Source organism: Lytechinus pictus, chromosome 18, assembly GCF_037042905.1.
Source record: "Lytechinus pictus isolate F3 Inbred chromosome 18, Lp3.0, whole genome shotgun sequence".
Taxonomy (NCBI): domain Eukaryota; kingdom Metazoa; phylum Echinodermata; class Echinoidea; order Temnopleuroida; family Toxopneustidae; genus Lytechinus; species Lytechinus pictus.
The window spans coordinates 23,099,603-23,119,129 of record NC_087262.1 but is presented as its reverse complement, the minus strand read 5'-3'; the positions used below and the strand labels follow the sequence as shown (position 1 = coordinate 23,119,129).

Below are 19,527 nucleotides of genomic sequence, written 5' to 3'. Positions count from 1 at the left end.
AGGACATCAAGACAGTTTTTCATTCTTACATTTTTTAACATTCTTAATGTTATAAAGCCAATGGCTCTGATAGTGGTCAATAAGACAGAGGCCTTATCTTACATTCTTGCAAGCTTCAAGCAGGTCTCCAAAATAGTGCCTTTGAGCAACTACATGAATCATGATGACGAAGTAACTCTTTTACATGTACACCATCATGTACATGCATGTACACATTAATAAATTGGATCATACAGCTCAGAAGCATGCAATTTATGTTCATATTTTATGCATTTGGGTTTTTATTTTAATTCACAGTGGAAGTTAGAAAGGCATAATAAGGAAACATTGACAATACACGTCGAATACACTCTGTAGTTTAAAGGATACACAAAGCAGAGTCACATTGCATTGCTTCTGGAAAACAATAAATGACACGTTGTTCAATCATACATTCATTGTAAAATATGTAGGCCTACATATATATTAAATTTCATTATTTTTGGCATTGGGACATAATTTTTTTTTAGGTAGCCAGAAGTAAAGCAATCACAAAGAGCCAAAATGAGAAGTGTTTTTCCTCTTCAAGATAAAAGAACAATAATAAGAGACCAAATATTTTGCCAAAGACCTTTTGGACAAATTTGTTTTTATTTGAAAGTAAAAGAACAGAAAAAATTAATTTCTCGCTCATTTATATCAATCAAACCTAAGATATCTACATGTAGGCCAACAGTCCAAGTTTTGACACCTGTTCTACATGTAAATCAAAGATAAAATGAAAAGTTGTGTTTTTATTTCTTTTGAATGAACTTTATGTACATGTACACACAGGTGTAGCACCTACAAATAAGGCAGTTTGATATTCAAATTTAATGAAAGTAATCCTCCATTAAAATTACACCAGTGAAAAAAAGATTTTGTTGACTGCATAACCCTTTAAGGCTTTAAGAAATTGTTTACATGTGGTATATGTTTGAAGTTATCCCCCTTCCTCTAGAGTTTGATCTTTACAGGGGACCTGTCTGTGGTTAATGGAGTGACTAAGACAAGATAAAAGGCATTATTCATTTCCCATCAACTACGGATCCAGTCCATGATTTATGACTCATTTCTCCTTCGCTTAGACATCGCAAGACACCATACAGTCACATCCATCATCGCGCCCCCCTCTCCTCCCCCAATGCGCACCCTCCTTTCGACTTTTTGTAGACAGAAAAGGGGGTGAGAGGGAGAGAGGTACATGTATATATAATTTTAATCAGTTTGGAGTGTAATTAATCAATCTTTATGTTAGTATTATTAAAAAAATGGCTTTAAACAGTGCATCTTTTCACAAATCAACATTCTAAAACATAACAGAGTCACTACATGAGACCATTCTTGAAAAAATATTAATTCTCCATTTCATCTCATAATGCATCTTTTTAGCGTTTTAAGTACATGTTGGCCTATATATGCTTTCAATGATGACTGATAAGAAATTGCTCAAGCATGATCATGTTTCGAACTCTGTAAAATTGCGATCACAGGGTTACAAAGGCTGACTTGAGCGCATCTTCCTAAACATCCAAAGACGCAAAATACATTGTACACCTACATGTACGTGTAGATCGATTGCCTACCCCACCCCTATGCATATGCACATTTGTCATTCTCCCAGTGGTCCGGGGTTCAGAAAGTAGATTCAATATAAATCTTTTGGATGGTGAGTGCAGTGTATTATTGAGTTATTATGCATTCTAGAAACAGGCAGGCAGGAACGATTTGGTTTCCCCTAGGGCTAGCATGGTTTATCAAGAATATCCTAATATTCATTCCATCAAGCTTTGCTTCTGTTGATGTCATCGGGCCTGCTTTTCAGCCTGCTTACTACAAGTGCCGCAATAGGTATAGCCCCATACTGAATAACAGCATACATGTTTATAAGATGGAGATGAGGGAGTTATATGGTATGGAGAGAGAAAAAAATTTAAAGGGCTACTCTGGACTGAATATATTTATATCTAAATAAATGGAGTAAAATTCACAGAGCTAAATGCTGAAAATCTCATCAAAAATCGGATGAAAAGTAACAAAGTTATTGAATTTTAAAGTTTAGCAATATTTTGTGAAAATAGTTATATGCATGTCATTCATTAGGTGGGCTGATGATGTCACATCCCCACTTTCCTTTTCTTATGTTATTACATGAAATTATAATTGTTTCATTTTTTTCATACATGGGTGAATAATGTGACTCCTTTATAATGAAATAAGTTGCAGCAATGAATATCTAATCAGTCGTCAATCTATTTTTTTCAGTTCTTGGTAGAAAAATGTGAATAAACCTAATTTCATACAATAAAATACAAAAGAACAAGTTGGGATATGACATCATCAAGTTGTTCATTGAATATTCATGAAGACATTCCTAGAAATGTTTCACCGGAATAATGCAAATCTTGAAAGTGCCATAACTTTGTTATTCCTAGTCTGATTTTGATCAAATTTTCAGTGTTTTGTTTGTCTGATTTTTCTTTATCTGTTTTAATCATATTCTTCTCAGCCCGGAGCATCCCTTTAAGGGGGCACTGGCAATAATAAATTAATCAATATATGTAGCCAGGAGACAAAGTAACAACAGATCAAAGAACACATGATAATCTATACGAAGGAGAATTAAAAAAAAACATGCTGCTTGTATCATTATAACATGTCATATTTAAAATCATATATTTGGTGTTTGTGAAAGAGGTTGATTGGACAAGAACTTGGAATATGTGAGTAGCCATACTGATGCTAATATGGACAAAATTTGGCACAATTCTTTTGTATCTATCACTATTTTTGTGGACAAACTGGATGATTTTCTAATACAATTAAACTACAAATTATAAGGTTTGTGTACCGGTCAGAATTCATTTTGAATTCCTGTCTATCGATTTTTGGCAATATTTTTGTATGGATTGAATGGAATTAAAGGAAATGATAGCCAACAGTTCCATCATGTCTGAAAAAATAATGTTGCTTTTGAAATTGATGGGAAAAAATGACATGAGATATACATGTAAATAATTACTTTAAATTAATTATTTCATAGTCTATTCAATTATTTTTTTCCTAACTAAACAGTACACGTATATCAGCTACATGTACATACGCCTAACTGACCTTTATCTTTTCACTTATGGTTTTGTGTATATTTCTAAAACGCTGGCAGTGTTCTCCACACGAACAGCAGTCGACAACTGCAGTGGTATTAATAACATGATTTAAAGCCTCCAAGGCAGCAGGATCAGCCAGCCACCACTTGGTGCCTTCCCAGAACGGAAGTACTTGTGTTCTCTCCTGTTTAATTCCCTGAATGTTCTTCTGTAATAAACCTGTGTAACTGAACCTCAGAAGAGCTGTAATCTAACACCCTTTCCTATTGTTGAGCTGGTAACCGGTGGAAATCTCAAAACCAGCAAGCCAGATGAAGAGACATTATGCTAGTCTTCAATAAAATTTGGCTTCAATCAGTAATTTTGTTCTGAATGGTTGTATTCGTTTTGTATATTTTAGGAGAACAAACTTCCCAAATTCAGTGCATTTGATAAAAGAAGCAGAAAAAAAATAACAAAGTGATGAAAGGTGAAAGTCAAAATTTATGCAAATAATTTTTATGAAGTACATGTACAGTGGACTATAGGCCAGTTTGGAATGGAACTCATGTTTATTAGGGAATTAGATGAAAATCATTATGTGTTTTTTTTTAGAAAGAACAATGATTTATCTTAAGATGACCAAACAAACAGCTAACGTTTCCAGGCTGAACTCTTTTAGTTCTGTATGAATTTATTTGTGTGGTCAGTAATTATGTGACTTTGCAGCAAAAATAGAAAGATCTCATGAGCAGAATTTGAAATAAAAGTGCTAAATACTTAAAAAACATATCTTGGTGCTTCACAGAAATTTATATTATATTAATCTTTGAAATGCTCCTATGCATAATGATCTGTTCTTTCAAAATGTTCATGTTGTAGGCTTATCTACATGTACTTTTGGTCTTGAATATGTTCATCTGCAATGCTGATGAAGTTCTGCTTTTGAGTTTTGATGTGGTGTAGTGTAAACTTGCGGAGCACCTGAAACAGGTTGGCAATAGAAAGGCTCCGTTTCAAGTCTCAAAGTATTTCAAAACCAGTACGAATACGGTATCAATATCAAATCAAACACATGTAGGCGTTATGCGTGCATCAGCCATGACTAGATTATGTCCTGCAATCGTTATCAATGTGGAACAAATCCAACCCCTTCCATTGCAGTGCTGTCAAAGTGGGATTCTACCCAAAATTGTTGACAGCTAGATATTCTACACGGAGTGACTTGGCAGTTTATTCCCCCGTTTTGATGCATGGAGCAGACTGGATATCATAAGGGGATTACAGTGCGATCGAATGTGAGGAAAGGAATGGGATTAGGGAAAAGGAGATGTATGCCGCAGTGAGTAGGGAGGTACAGTGTACAGATTGGAGGGGGTGGGGTTGTGCTCTACTATCTCACTGGCAAGGCCGACCCCAGACCGGCAAAAAGTTATTTTGTCATTTCCAATGACCCGGTTTGGAGTCGGGTTTTGTTTGTGTGATTAGATCATTATAATTCAGTGCCCTGTTTCATAAAGACGAGTTATAATATTGAAAATACACATTTTCTATAGCAAGTTTACTATCAGCCAATCAGATTGAAGGATTTCAGTAGCTTTTAACTGTTATTGCAAATTTGTTATTATAACAAGTTTTATAAAATGGGCCCCTGCATCTAACTCTTACCTTATAGAGCCATATCTTCGGAGATTTTAAGATATCAACTGTTGATACATGTTTTATTACCAGTTCTTCCAAAAAGGTTTTTAAAATGTGAAGATAATGTGTATTTTAATTGAACTCAGAAAACTGTAAATCCTGTACGTGCAAAACAATGGCCTGGGTGTGTCTGAACATTATCATCAACCCATCTGCTGACTTAGGGAAATTAAGATGAGGTATATAACACGTGGGTAACCTTTCCCAAAAGTATCAGCAGTTCTTCCATAAATATTGTCTTTTTCACACAAAAATACAAAAAAAAGCATGAAGCTACGATGATATGTATAATTTTATTTTATAGAAAACTGTAAAGGGCAGTTGGTGTTACACAGCTACCTTGACACTAAACTAAACTGTGCATACATTACTACAGACCCCCACATCGATCCTACCATAATAATGAGACATTGACCTCTACCAAGAAAGGAGAATGGAAAATAAAATCAATACTGACTGTGTACATGTTTATGAACTGACATGTGGAATGCATATGGGCAGAATTCCTGTTTTCAAACAGTTATTAAAGTCTCCGAAATTTTAAATTCACATGCATTCAACATGTATAGGCCTACATTCTATTCATTAATCAGTAAACTCATGAGCTGGTACAGATTTTTACCAGCTTTTATTATTGTTTTTAATTGGTATTGATAATTGATGTCATTGTTGATATCGTCAATGTCATAATCATCATAATCATTATCATCATCATCACATCATCATCATCACCACCACCACCATTATCATCATCATCATCTTCATATCATCATCATCATCTTCATATCATCATCATCATATCATCTTCATATCATCATCATCATCATCTTCATATCATCATCATCATCATCATCACCACCATCACCACAGCTACCACCACTATTACCATCATCATCATCTCATCTGAATAAATAAAATGCATATATTTTTTTATATGTATAGGCCTAGATGTACCGGTATAATACCTTGGTCACATTTGCTCTACGGCGGCCGTACGGCGAGTCAAAAACAGCCGTTTTAACATTTTTTGTATCATCTGCATATAGGTGATTTGAATTAAAATTAATAAAACAGCTGTTTTCGACTCGCCGTACGGCCACCGTAGAGCAAATGTGACCAAGGTATTAGGAAATATGCCTGTAGTTTGAGAGAAAGTGAAAGGGGGGGGGGGTAGTCACGATATATTATGATAGGTAGGTATTATAGCTTGAATGCACAAGACCTTGTCACATGTGAATCAATCAAGCCAATGGGGGGGGGGGGGGGTTGAATGGCATTGTCTACTGTGGCCTCTAACAGTCACACCAAGTTTGAACTTTTGCTACACATATTTTTCAAGACCCTCTTGTTCTACCAATCAGATTCTGTGCCTGCAGACTAAACATGTAGACTCATTCAGTATATATACTGCATTGGTGATATGGTATGTTTGCATGTAGTGGAGGTGTCCCGGGGGGGCCACTTCCATTCACGAGTGGATACCATGCGCGACCATGGGGTCTCGAAAAGCACCCTAAACACGTAATTTCCATATTCGGAAAATGCACCCTATAACAAGTATTGGCGTGTGAAACCCTACCCTTAACAAGTATTGGAAACAAAACGATACTCTTGGCAAATGTTCCCTGAAATGAACCCCTAAACAAGTACAGGAATGTTTTATTGTTACGGGTCCTTCGGTCGTCGGCTTTACCTTATTTGGTTTAGTACGACCCCACCTAGTACACCTCGCGCAAATCGGACTCTAAACACGACGTGTTGGGGCAAAAAGGACATCCTTTATAAAACATTTTAATTTTGTTTTATCATCCCCGCGAAATCGACCCTAAACACGTAATTTTCCTAGCGAAATAGATACCCTTTTTTCATTATTTTTGTGTTTTTGACACCCTTATCACGTTACGTACGTAACGTGCCCTATCGTGAAAAAGACATCCTTTTTACGTGTTTTTTTGGTCGCGCATGGTATCCACTCGTCAATGTAAGTGGCCCCCCCGGGGGAGGTGTAAGTGATCCTTTGGCAACATTTCAGTGAAATTGCATGTTTAGCAAGTAGTGTCCCAACTGCAAGGTCAAATGACTGGGAGAGCAATCAGTCACTCTATGCTATATCCATCATTCCCTGTCTCAACAAGAAAATGAAAAATGAAGAAAAAAAACTAAACATATAATTGAAGCAAACAACAAACAAAACAAACCACAATTTGGCTGCATATATACTCCTTCATGTCCATCGGTGAATGCTGGTTTTATGGGAGATCAGGTAAACTCATCCTATGGATCAAATAATTATTTTCATGGCATTAATTACTAATTTCCTGATGATTATGAAAAAAGGGCAATTAATTCACTTTGTGTATAAGTGCAGTCATTTGCATTCTGAAATATATCAGAGAGAACAGTAAACGCCAAATGATACAAGTAGACTAGACTGTACAACATGAACATTTAATATGACATGTTTGGTGCACATGCCAGAGAACTGGTTATCATCATGCGATTTTCAAAATTCCAGCAGTATATTGTTGCCATTTACAGTATTGTTTGACTGAAGGTGGATATCCTGCCTTAGTTTCATTTTATCACAGGCTTTATCAAAACACAGGAAACACACTCTGTGGGACAGAGCAAATTCAAGTCATCATCAAGAGAAGTGCTCCACATTGAATTTTATAGTCATTTAATTTGCACGCGATATTTAAAACAAAAAATATCTCCAGTCTGCCCCTTACATGTGTCCCGGGGGGCCAGTCAAATATATTGCTGGACACATGCGTGACCCAAAAAACGTGTTTAAAGGGGTGATTTTTCAGTTTTGGACATGGGCCGCGCATGGACTTGTTAAGGGTATCAAAAACACTGATTTTCAAGAAAAAGGGGTCCTTTTGAAAGACTGGTCAATCGCGGGGTCAAACGTATTTAGGGTATGTTTTTTTTCCAAAGCTTTTTTTTAAAGACTAGCCAAACGTGTTAAGGGTATGTTTTTTTTTCCCTAAGCTTTTTCCCCGGGGTCATATTCTGGCGATAACTTGTTTAGGGGCCAAAATGTGTAAATAAAGCCCGCGAAAAACTTGTTTCGGGGGTTATTTTGCACACAGAGAAAAACTTGTTTAGGGGGTGTTTGGAAATAATTTGGCCACGCGTGTGTACAGCAATACATTTGACTGCCCCCCCCCCCTAATTCAACAACAGTAGTTTTAATTACACTCGTATTTAGGATTAAAAAATGAAGTCTGGAGTATGTGTGTAGTTGTTGGCCAGTTGCTGAGGGTCTGTCATACAGACCAAGGACCCTAAACAGTTTTTGTAATGATTAATTTTTCAAGTTTTGCTTACTAATGTCTCTCTCTCTTTTTATTTTCTCTTATCTTCTCTCTTCCTACCCCTCTTTCTATATCTTTCTCTCTCCCTCATTTCTTCTCCATCTGCCTGCTTTCTCCCTTGTCACTTTCCATCCCTCCATATCTCCGTCTTCTTCTCTCTCGCTCCCCATCTCCTCATTCTGACCCCAGGACCACAACATCCCAATGATGAAGGGGTACTCTGTCGCCCCCCATCACTCCGGTGTCTACCCTGTCCATGAGGACCTCTATGATGTTTGGAAGGAGGTCTGGGGGATCGATGCCACAAGCACCGAAGAGTACCCTCACCTCCGCCCTTCCCACAGGAGGAGAGGTTTTATTCATAAGGATATCATGGTAAGTTGATTTCATACTTGAATGATGTTCATTTTAAGAAAAAAAGGTTATCTACCCCTACCTCCAAATCATTCAGTCAGTTTTGATCCATGCCCAATTATCAAGACTTCTTTTCATCCATTGTGTATCACTTTGCAAGTGTTAAACCAAAGTGTTGTCCTTCTTCACTTGTACTAGGTTTTGTAGGTGTTATCTTTTAAAATGTGAGTGAAGAAAAATGAGATGTATAATCGAAGTTATATCAGTGAGTTTGGTCTTCAACGAAAGAAGTTGTTGATAGTCCCTTCCCTCTTCCCTTTTTTTGCAGCCACGTCCTTTTTTTATATGTTCATTTTTAATGGGATGCTAGATAAAAATACAGAAGATGACAACTGTAAAGAAGTTAGATTAAAAAAAAATGAAATATCCAATAAAATGGTACTCCCTGCTAATTAAAAAATCAACATCTATTAATTTTACCTGACCTTACACATAAAGAATGGTGAGAAGCCAATTTTGACATTTTGTTAAGTTTGGTTAACTGATTATATGATTACAACACTAAGCTCATTATTCAACTACTTATGAAGAGAGGGGAAACCACAATTAATCCAAGAATTAAAGGATGCAAGTTATATCTCTGTAATGGTTTCCAAAATCTTAGATGAAGGAGAAGTCTTTCAAGTATGGTTGCTGATCTTTTTTGATGTCTTTGTTGAGTTTCAGCTTTCTGAACTAGATCATAAAGCCTTGAAGAGTTAAGAGAAAAATAGCTATAGACATGAAGACGTCATCTTAATACATTGTTTGTGGAATTTGTATAACAATGACTTATAAAAATGTGGACAAATCTGGCCATTCTTCCAAAACTGTTCCTTGTATCAAATAGCTCAAGAATGCATTTATGAATTACAACCATGCTTTTTTTTTTTTTTTACTTTGTACAGTCAATTTCCAATATGTCTAATTCACATGAAAGACTGAGATAATGAGAGGATATTAAGTATTCTCAGCAAAAAAAATAATATATGAATAAAAAATAGGGAAAAGATAATCAGAACAGGCCAGTGAAAGTAAGAACAATTTTCTCTGAAAGATTTCATCAATTTTAACATATTTTTAACACGTGAAATCTCACAGGCTTGCATTGAAAAATAAGAAGTTTTCATTTGCTTTCTGGAAAACTTCAGTTACACATTATTGCAAATATGCATGTTATACATTCTGTTGTCAGTTTTAATAGAGGGAATTGTGGCAATCTTTATAAATTATAGGATGGTAGATTGTGAGGGTTCTCTATTTGTGTTTGATTGATCATAATTCAAAATTATTTCAAAGATTCACAACTCTCTTTATTTTTAATGCGCCCGATCAGGGTAGCTGTGCTAAAGCCGGGGTAATAGTATGCTGTGCTTGGAAACATTTGTATTAAGCGCTATATAAATTTTGCATATTATTATTATGTAATCATAACTGCTTAAAATTTTAAACCAACGCCACTCACTATCATGCTTAAGCTCTAGGATGGATTTCTATTGTTTAGATTCATTTTTTAAATTGTACTATTCATACCATTCCATAGCTTACGCCTTACCAGATGCTTATGTTTATGTTATTACATGTAGGTTTTGCCAAGACAAACCTGTTCTTTGTTCACCAAGACAAACTTCTTCAGTGAATACAACGGAGGCAAAACAGCTCTAGATGCCAACATCCAGGGTGGAGAGCTCTTTGCAACAATTGTTAGCAACCCTGTAAGTAGTGGTTTATTGCTTTTACTATTTCATGGTTATGAAAAATTTCATCAAATTCTTCGGATGGCAGCCCCCTGCCCCCCCCCCCCCCCCCGTGCTAGCTAGGCACACCCAGTGAGATGTGCACAAAGGCTTAAGCTGCCATGTGTGGCAGTGTACACGTTTGAGCGCAGTACGCCTATAGGGGGAGGGGGGTCGGAAAAACGTAAAGTTCATTTTTTTCCTAGGGAAAAAATGGACTGTGCGTGACGTCAGCAGGGAATATGAACATGGCAAACGTTTTTCCCTAATAAACCTATTTGTTTCCTCCTTTTGTGCACTCACAGTGCAACAATCTAAATAAAGGGATATAATATTGACTATTTCATGGTTTATAGTTTTGAATATTCACCCAATAAGAATATTTTAGGTTTCTAATTGTTCAAAACTGTGGGCATTTGAATTAAATTAAATAATGAATGTACTGCATGAGAAGCTTCTGGACTGATGAGTGGTTAAAACTCAAAGCATTTTCTAGAGACTGCTGATTATCAAGGTTGATATATCAGGCAAGACCCATTTACTATGACACTCAACATCGGTGTGCAGCGGACAAGCGCCTGGTGAAAACAACTTTAAAATGATTGAGCATCTGCATGTATGAAGCAAAACACACAATTTTGTTGACATTCATGTACTGTTGTCTCAAGTAGATGTACTTCTATGTCATTATAGTGACCTTGAGATGAAGCATACAATATTGAAGATTGATCTACCATATGCAATGTAATATAAACAGTTTCTCTAATTGGTACGGTGGAACTTTTCAAATTCCACTTTGAATCAACTGTAAATTGACTTTCATGCCCTGGGCTTGTATTTGAGACTTTCCATGCCTTGCTTGTCTTCCAAAGAAATTAAGATCATCTTCTTGTACATGATGATATTCCTCATTCCCTCATATTTTACCTTTTCATCTGTGGCCCAAGACAACACAGAGACTTGTCTTAAAGATCATTATGATCTTCTTGAAATCTAGGCTCTGTGCAGGACCTGATGGTCTGTGCAGCCAATGACTTCATTTTATAGCAATCATGAGAGAGAGACACAACATCGTTAGCATCCATCCTGTTTGGAGATCAGGATTGCGGAATAATAAACCGAGATCGACAAGCATTGATGGAGATCGTCGTTTAATGATAACAATCTTGTTATTGGGATAACATGAAGGATATTTGTAGATGGTGTCTGTTTCCCTTTGGCTATTGTCAAGATCATGCCTATTCATATATTGACTGAATTGGACAGTCGATGGGCCCAGTTGTTATGGAGGGTGTTTTATTAAGATTAGAAGTATTGTTGAAAATCAGATGCACTCCTCGATAGCTCAGTTGGTAGAGAGCGAGGGTTTCGGAATTCCGGTGACCCAGGTTCGATTCCCACTTGATGCGCTAGTGCCCTTTGATAAGCATCAATCCTCATTACCAGGTCCCTCGGAGAGGACTTTAAGCAGTCGGTCCTCTGGTTGCTTGCTTACAAGCATTTATGATTTCTTAGCTATAAGGTAAAAAATCACCATCATTTACCATTTACCATCGTTTTCTACTTCAAAAGAGCTTTAATTTGAAATGGATTATTTGGTAAAAAGTGTTTGTATTGCTTTGCTTTGTGGTATTAGCCTGTAATCCACGTTACATGGGGGAAGTTACTACTTGATGCAAAGGTTTGAAATTCAAGCCCTGGTTATGTCTTATGGATGGTGATGTTCAATGTCAGTCCTAGACATCGATAATTGATACACATCTGTTAAAACTCAATTACACAAACTTACACACAGTGGTAGAGTGCAGGAATATATATGTTTTATATGATTTTACTTGAATGATGAGAAATAAACTTAACTTTCTTTTACAATCTCCAGTGATAAGTTGAGATTTTACTCTCTCTTGGCTTTTCATAGAAGTTCTCTTAATTAGATATTTAATTTTCAGAATGGCTTTATGTTTTGAATATGATATCCAACAGCCAATACTGGATTATATGAGTCACACGCACCTGTGGAATGGATCATTGTCATTGCAAAATCATAAAAGTAAAAAATTAAAATCAAAATTTAAAAAACAGCACACAGCTTTACCCAAGTTGCAGTAGAATCCAACGAGATGAAACATGGGGCAACAGAGGAATCTAAATGCCAATCTCAAAAGTTATTGGGAAAAAATTGAATTGATGATGATGATGGAGAGGAGGAGGAGGAGGATGATGATGATGATGGTGGTGGTGATGATGGTGTTGATGATGATGATGATGATGGTGGTGGTGGTGGTAATGGTGATGGTGATGGTGATGATGATGATGACAACGGTGGTGATGGTGATGAGGATGAAAATGAAGGTGGTGATGATTCAATTCATTCATTCAATTCAAAATGGTTTATTAAAAATACTTTCTTTGCGGCAAAAGCTGAATTGCAAAAGTTTACATTTCTAACAAAATCATTAATAACAAGGTAAAAATAACTTATAGTACTACGGACAAATTTCAATATAGACATATATGTAACAAAGTATATCATAAATTAATTTAAATCGATGCTCACTGATCAAATAGGAAAATATGCAAAGTACATGTAAATATACCTGATGTGTTACAATGATCATTTTAGATTTTCTCGTTTGTAAGAAATATGTCAATTTAAACCTGATATTAGATTGTAAATTGATGATGATGATGTTGAAAATGATGATGAAAAATACAATAAATATGATGTGTAAAATTAGACTGATATTCTGAAGCATGCATCAGCCTTATCTTGATATGTGACTCATGCATATAACTGGGAAATGGCACAAGATAGAAGTCTGGCAGCAAATAGAAAAATGATATAATTAAAAAAAAAATAACATTACTGACTTTTTTGTCCTTTACTGCAGAAAAATGATTAAAAACCAGGAACAGAGAGGTTTCCCCAAAATACACCTATTTAATAGGGACAATTGGCAGGTATATATATATTCAACAGAACTGATACCTAATACTTGTATATATCCACATAAGTTATCAATGTAAAAGCCACACAAGTACTACTAATCACTGAAAGGCTAGATCGTACTTGGAAATCATCAAACATTGGTTCATATGACAGGATTAAAAGATTTCTGGTTGATGTTTATCGGCTTAAAATATCATCGGAATCTGCCAGGGAAGAAGTAGTTACATCTTTATCAATTAACCATGACAGGAAACTAATATAGAGATTATCGCACTCAAGTTAAGCCATGTGTCTAGGCCGACAGCTACTAAAGTAGAAAACCCAACAGGCAAGCTGATTTAGGCTGCCTTAATAGCAAGCTCAACTTAAATACTGTTAAGAGACATCTAGAAAACACAACACATTTGCAATAGTCTATGTATATATATATATATATATATATATATATATATTCCAAATAAAAAAATATGAACACACTCAACAGAGAGTACTGGTATCCTTTTAAAGGGTAAGTTTGCTCCCATGTAAAACTGGTTTCAATTTAAATTGAAAAATGAGATAAACATATTTCACGTTTAGCGAAAAACTACCAATAATAGCAGACTAAATCGTATGATATGAATTCCATGAGAATATACCACTATCTCAGGAAGTATCAATAATGATTTTACGTGTGCATTCAATATTTGATTTGAGACATTATTTCATCAAGCTTCAGGGGGGGGGGGAGATTATTACCATCATGAACCAATATGGGTTTAATAGCTCCTCGAATGTAATGTCACAAATTGTGACTCTGCAAGTCATTGATGTATTCTCGTCACACCTTCATTTTTTTCTCTAATTTTTTATGATTTCAACAGCAACACCAACTTATGTGAGAGTGAACTTCCCCTATAACGTTCATTTGCAATCACTCTCTTCCTCGTTCTCTCATTCTATTTCTTTCTCTTTATTTCTTCCCCCTCTCTCCTTTTCTCCACTATCACTTTCCTACGGTCTCTTCTCTCCGGCCAATCCCTCTTCCTATATTTTGTCTTAAAATAGCTTTCATGATTTGATAATGTACATGGGCATGTTAATTCTTGGCGGAATGACATGTACAACACATGTTGCCTATAAAACAATGAATGTATCAAGTTATGCAACAGTTTTTATGGGTGAATGAAAAACATCCTGATCATGTCATGCATTCCATCTGAACGATCTCAGTAATTCAGTCCCACGTATGTATTTCCCTGTCTGGTTTTTGACAGACATCTCAAAGGGAGAGTCAGCGAGTAATCTGATAGAATACTCATCCTCCAATTTCCCTTCCATTCAATTTCTCGAGGTTGACGTCCTAATCGAGCTCCCCCTAATCTCACCATCAGGCGTCTGAAGTACGTTGAATGATGCATATCGCTCTGCCCCCTCTCACAAGCCCCCTTGCTCTTTCAACACCACTAAGACACACATGATTACCCACAATGCACAGGGGCAAGGTTAACTGACCTCTGAATATTATGAGATGTTGGTGGATTTCTTTACATGCAACAAGTATCCAAGTTCTTTAGCTTCCTTCTCTTATAAATGTCCCTTTCTACGATTACAATCAAACATCCTGTTATCTTTCCTTTCATAAATATATGTTTCTCCTTTCATTGTTACATGCATGCATTCTCAAATTGCTCTTTTGATCGTTATAGTATTGATTGCTTGATCGCATCATTCTTAGTGTCCTACAGTCTATAAGCTCTGATTCTTAGCAGGCCCATCTAATTTCCTAAACCTGTACCTTAATTTATACCTTACTACGCTTTATAAACGAATTGTGATTTGTATTTTTTTTTTGTGGAAGGAGTATTGTTGGTATGAAAATGAAATGTTACACTACATTGATTTTTCTGTAACGTTTGTGGAAATTAAAGGTTCATGCAGTCATTCAACCATCAGCAAGCATCAGCAGTTTGAAATAATAAGGTAACATCCAGATTTGGATGTACAATCGATCTTCTTTCTGCTAACATTGCATGATGAAGAATGTTCATATACTTCAATTGAAGAATACCCCTTCGTTATTCACCATTTTCATTATGGGAAAGGAACAAAATAGCCAGTGTAGCTTGTGTTTTCACCAATTCACAATTATCTTTTACAAGTGTATTACACTTTATATGGATTTTCATTATTGACAACCCTTTGCCAATTTTGTATGACATTTTTCTTGACCGCAGAAAGGAGGAATACTTTTGAATTCATAGTTAAGTTTGGAAATAAGGAGGTTAGGTAATTCTCTTATGACTCTCATACGACTTTCTCAAACTCTACCATCCAAATCTTCTTTATTTTTCCTGCTTTCATTCAACGAGCACTATATATCCAAGCTGACCTTTTCCTTTAATAGCATATGTGTTCGTAAACATTATTTTCATAGATTTTTATGACAACATTTTCTATTCTACACATTAAAGCTTTCTGGAATCAAACATGGACTTTGAAGAAAAAAAAATGCAATTGGACAGACATTACTTTAGGTGGTTTCAAACCGCCTCGATCACAAGAATCTTTAGGCTAAAAAATACCCATTAATTATTCCTGCATTCACACCGCCCCGAAACATACTCTTCGGGATAAATTCCTGAAGTTAGGAGCATGCGCAGTATGGTCTAATAAGCAGGCAAGGCGCGAGATTCAAAACCACTAGCCCAGCAGCCACCCACGGCGCCCGCGCCCAACGACACGCTGGGCTAAAAGTTCCCGTAAATTGCTTTCACATTGCCAAAATACCTGCGACCTTGGAAAAATCCCCGCGAAAGTTCTCGTAATTTTGCCAAGTACCTACTATTTAGCGGGTATTTTCTTTCGGGGAAACTACGCGTAGTTTGCTTTCACATTACCAAAATACCTGGTATTATTATTAGGAATGGCCTGGAGTTTGCCGCACTAAAATTAATTATTCATCTGATTTAAATAAAGGTGACTGGAATTTTTTTTTACAAATCATGGTATTGTTAAATAACTTGAGAGATGTATTCTTTTGATTTTTCTTATTATAAGCCTACCTATGGATTCCCTTTCAAAGTGGTTTTATTTTTAACATAATTTCAAGTCCATCCATTCTGAGGATGTCCACTTATATACAACCATTGTCAAACATCATGAAGCAACACCAAGTTAATGAATATGAATGTAAAAACAAACAAAAAATTACATTACAAAAATTATGAAAATTAAGTTAGATAACTTTTGGGGCCAGTGTCAAATATTGAACACCAAGTTTACAAACAAGTTTACAATATGTCTCTGGCATACTATCTAGTGATTTTTTCAATCAAACACGTGTATATCGCCAAGTTATCTCACATCCTTAATGACTAAACAATGGCATAATCTACAACAATATTATATAGAAAATGAATGAAAGTAGCCTTTATAATTCAACCCTGTTTAGCCATTGCTCTGAAAAACACAGGTCATTCCACAACTTATACTGACATATAGAGTACATGAGAGCTACAAAATAGAAGGCTCCGCACCCTTTTAAAATATGGTAATTATTAGGACTAGCTATTTTGACTGTCACTTTCCAATAAAATTCAACCAATCAAACCTTTTTTGCATGTGGACACAACCTGCAATACAGGACCCCAAAGGTTGCAGTCCAGCCTTTCCCCTAATCTGCCTTTCTTTATTTAAGAAGAGCCCTCAGAAATAGACAATTTAGACTAAATGTGGACACTTGCACATTAATCAATATAATTTGAATACAATTTCATAATGTACCTTGTTCATACAAAGACTGACTCATTCTGATTTCAGACTACTGTGGTAACACTGACAGAGTGGCGAATCAGCAGCTCTTATAAGCTTGAGATTGAATTACAATCAACTCAGATACAATACATACACTGTCTAGGAAAGGAAGTATGGTGGGGGAGAAGGGGTGCTCAAAAAAACATTCAGTAATATATATATTGAATGCTGCCTTTGACAGAGTTTTACATCCCTCATGTATACACTTAGGTGATAATGATTACATTTTTTTCTATCAAAGCGAGGATGGGAACATATACTGTGGTGCCCAAAAGCTAGTAAACCCCCACCAGAAAATGAACATACATTTATACAGGTAATAAAGTGTTCCAGGTCGGCAATGTTTTAGATATTTAATTGTGAAGTCAGGTGATAAAATATTTTTGTTTCTCTGGGCTCTGGACATTGTAGTGTTGTTGTCTACATTGAACTCTCTGCATGAAGGAGTGCATTCTGTGGTGGGGTTCCCTGACTTTTGAGCACATGTTCTGTATTTACCAAAGTTTATCAAATAAAGTTTATCAGTCTGAGCAAATAAAAACTCGATTTGAAAGAACTGAGCTTAGAGAATCAAGAGAAATTTTGGGTTTGCGTACCAAGACATATCTACCTTGACTCCACGTCCTTGAATGCCACTCTTTCCCTGAAGGCCTGGTCCCACTGGCCGGACAAGCAGAATTTCGGGGTGGCTCCATCCGTTTTCATCTGCTCAAGACAAGGGACAAAATGGGCGAACAATGAAATAACAGTGGACGGATGCTCGATTGATATAGAGCGTATAGAACATGTATGCAAGGAATACACAACAGATACATTACGTTTTCCAACGGATGGCAAGATTCTTTTTCGTTTTACATCCTCTCTGCATCCGTAAGTGCAGTGGGACCAAGCTTTTACACTCATAATCTAAGTCCATGTGGTATTTCATAATGTTCAGCATGTTCACACTTTAATCGAAATCGAAATCGTCATCTCATTCCAGGTGAACATCTTCATGACTCACATGTCCAACTACGGCAGCGACCGACTGGCTACCTACATGTTCAAGCACGCTTTCCAGTTCGTTCACACCTACACCAACCTCAGGCTTCAGACGCTTCCCCCTGTTCCCACTGCCAAGAAATATTTTGAGCTGTATCCGCAGGAAAAGCAACCTCTCTGGGGTGTAAGTATTAATCAGATGTAGCCAGTCTGCAAAGGAATTGGAATCATTTATGGGTGGTACATAGGCAGGTGTTTCACAAACACTTAGGCTTGACTAAAAATCAAACTTATATTCCCAGTTGTGTGTGATGTGTAACTCATCACATCATTGTTCAGGGACCTGTTTCGAAAAACTTGTTATAATATCAAATTTACAATAACAGTTAAAAGGTACTGAAATCCTTCTGTCTGATTGGCTGATGGTCAATTTTTTATCGAAATGTTACTATAACAAGTCTTTATGAAACAGGGCCCAGATCATAACCATCAATTGATGAGTATGATTCTAAGTCAAACATAACTCTTTGTGAAACACCCCCAGGTTTACAAGTTTATGAGCATCCAAATATCCTGATAGGTTCTGCGGATACTTCTTGACTCAGGAAAGACAGTGTGCCAGAATTCTTGTTATCGAAATAATCATATCAAATTTTTGCAAGAAATAATGAAATGATCATGCGAAAGTGTAGAGAGGGAAGTAAATGAAGGGTCAAGCATATTCCTTGTACATTTTTTTAATTTGAAAGCGAGTTTTCATCACCATGAAACGTTGCATTTGGGATCTTCTATCCACATAAAAAATTCCTCTTATTCATTACTCAAACAAATGTCTTAGCAAATTTGTTATTTAAAGAGATCCCTTTTTTAAATGTGGCAATTTTGCAGGATTTTACAATAGCACAGGTGAATAATTCATGTTTGAGTCATTAGGTCATAAATCAGTTGTTTAGACCCATCCTTCAGGTCAAAGCTCAGGTTTTTTCATGTACTATATGGGCTTGGAACACAGTCTTAAAACTTGCAAGTTAGACCAACCCAACATGGAAAGTTCTTGTGTGGATTCCTATGTTCTAGCTCTGGCCCATTTCTTAAAGATTGTTCACGATGTACCATTTTAACATGTAGAATCCCTGTGATGATCACAGACTGATGGAAGTATGGGCCGAGAACAAAGACTGTTCCAGATTACCCAACTCTCTCATACTTGGTCCTCAAAAAACAGGTATATAGCAAAAATCTTTCTATTCATTTACTTCTAATAAAAACTCCTTTTGAACCATTCTAATTAATTGTGGCTTTTTTCAGTTTTTTTTTCCTGAATGATTATTTTTCATCAAGAATTTAATGAATTTTTGTTGCCGACAGGTCAATTATAGAACATGGAAAATAGAGGATAGATGTCAACAAACTTTCTTAAATATTTGAAGATATGGAAATGCAGAAAAGGAAATACAGGGAATAATTTTGCTCTACAAATTTGAATAGCAGTTTTGGTCATAAGAGAAAATTCTCAACTAAGTAATGTACAGTCCTATGTAAAA

General features: G+C 36.1%; 1 protein-coding gene across 1 annotated transcript in view; it reads left to right on the top strand.

The window, feature by feature from the left end:
• Positions 1–19,244, top strand: part of LOC129282068 (bifunctional heparan sulfate N-deacetylase/N-sulfotransferase 2-like) — a 28,075-nt gene extending 8,831 nt beyond the window's left edge. The window contains exons 3-6 of the mRNA XM_064113112.1: positions 8,318–8,503; positions 10,108–10,236; positions 17,985–18,167; positions 19,112–19,244. Coding sequence (XP_063969182.1) covers positions 8,318–8,503; positions 10,108–10,236; positions 17,985–18,167; positions 19,112–19,216 — 603 coding nt within the window. The 3' untranslated portion in view covers positions 19,217–19,244. The remainder of the gene's footprint in view (positions 1–8,317; positions 8,504–10,107; positions 10,237–17,984; positions 18,168–19,111) is intronic.
• The last annotated feature ends 283 nt before the right edge of the window (positions 19,245–19,527 follow it).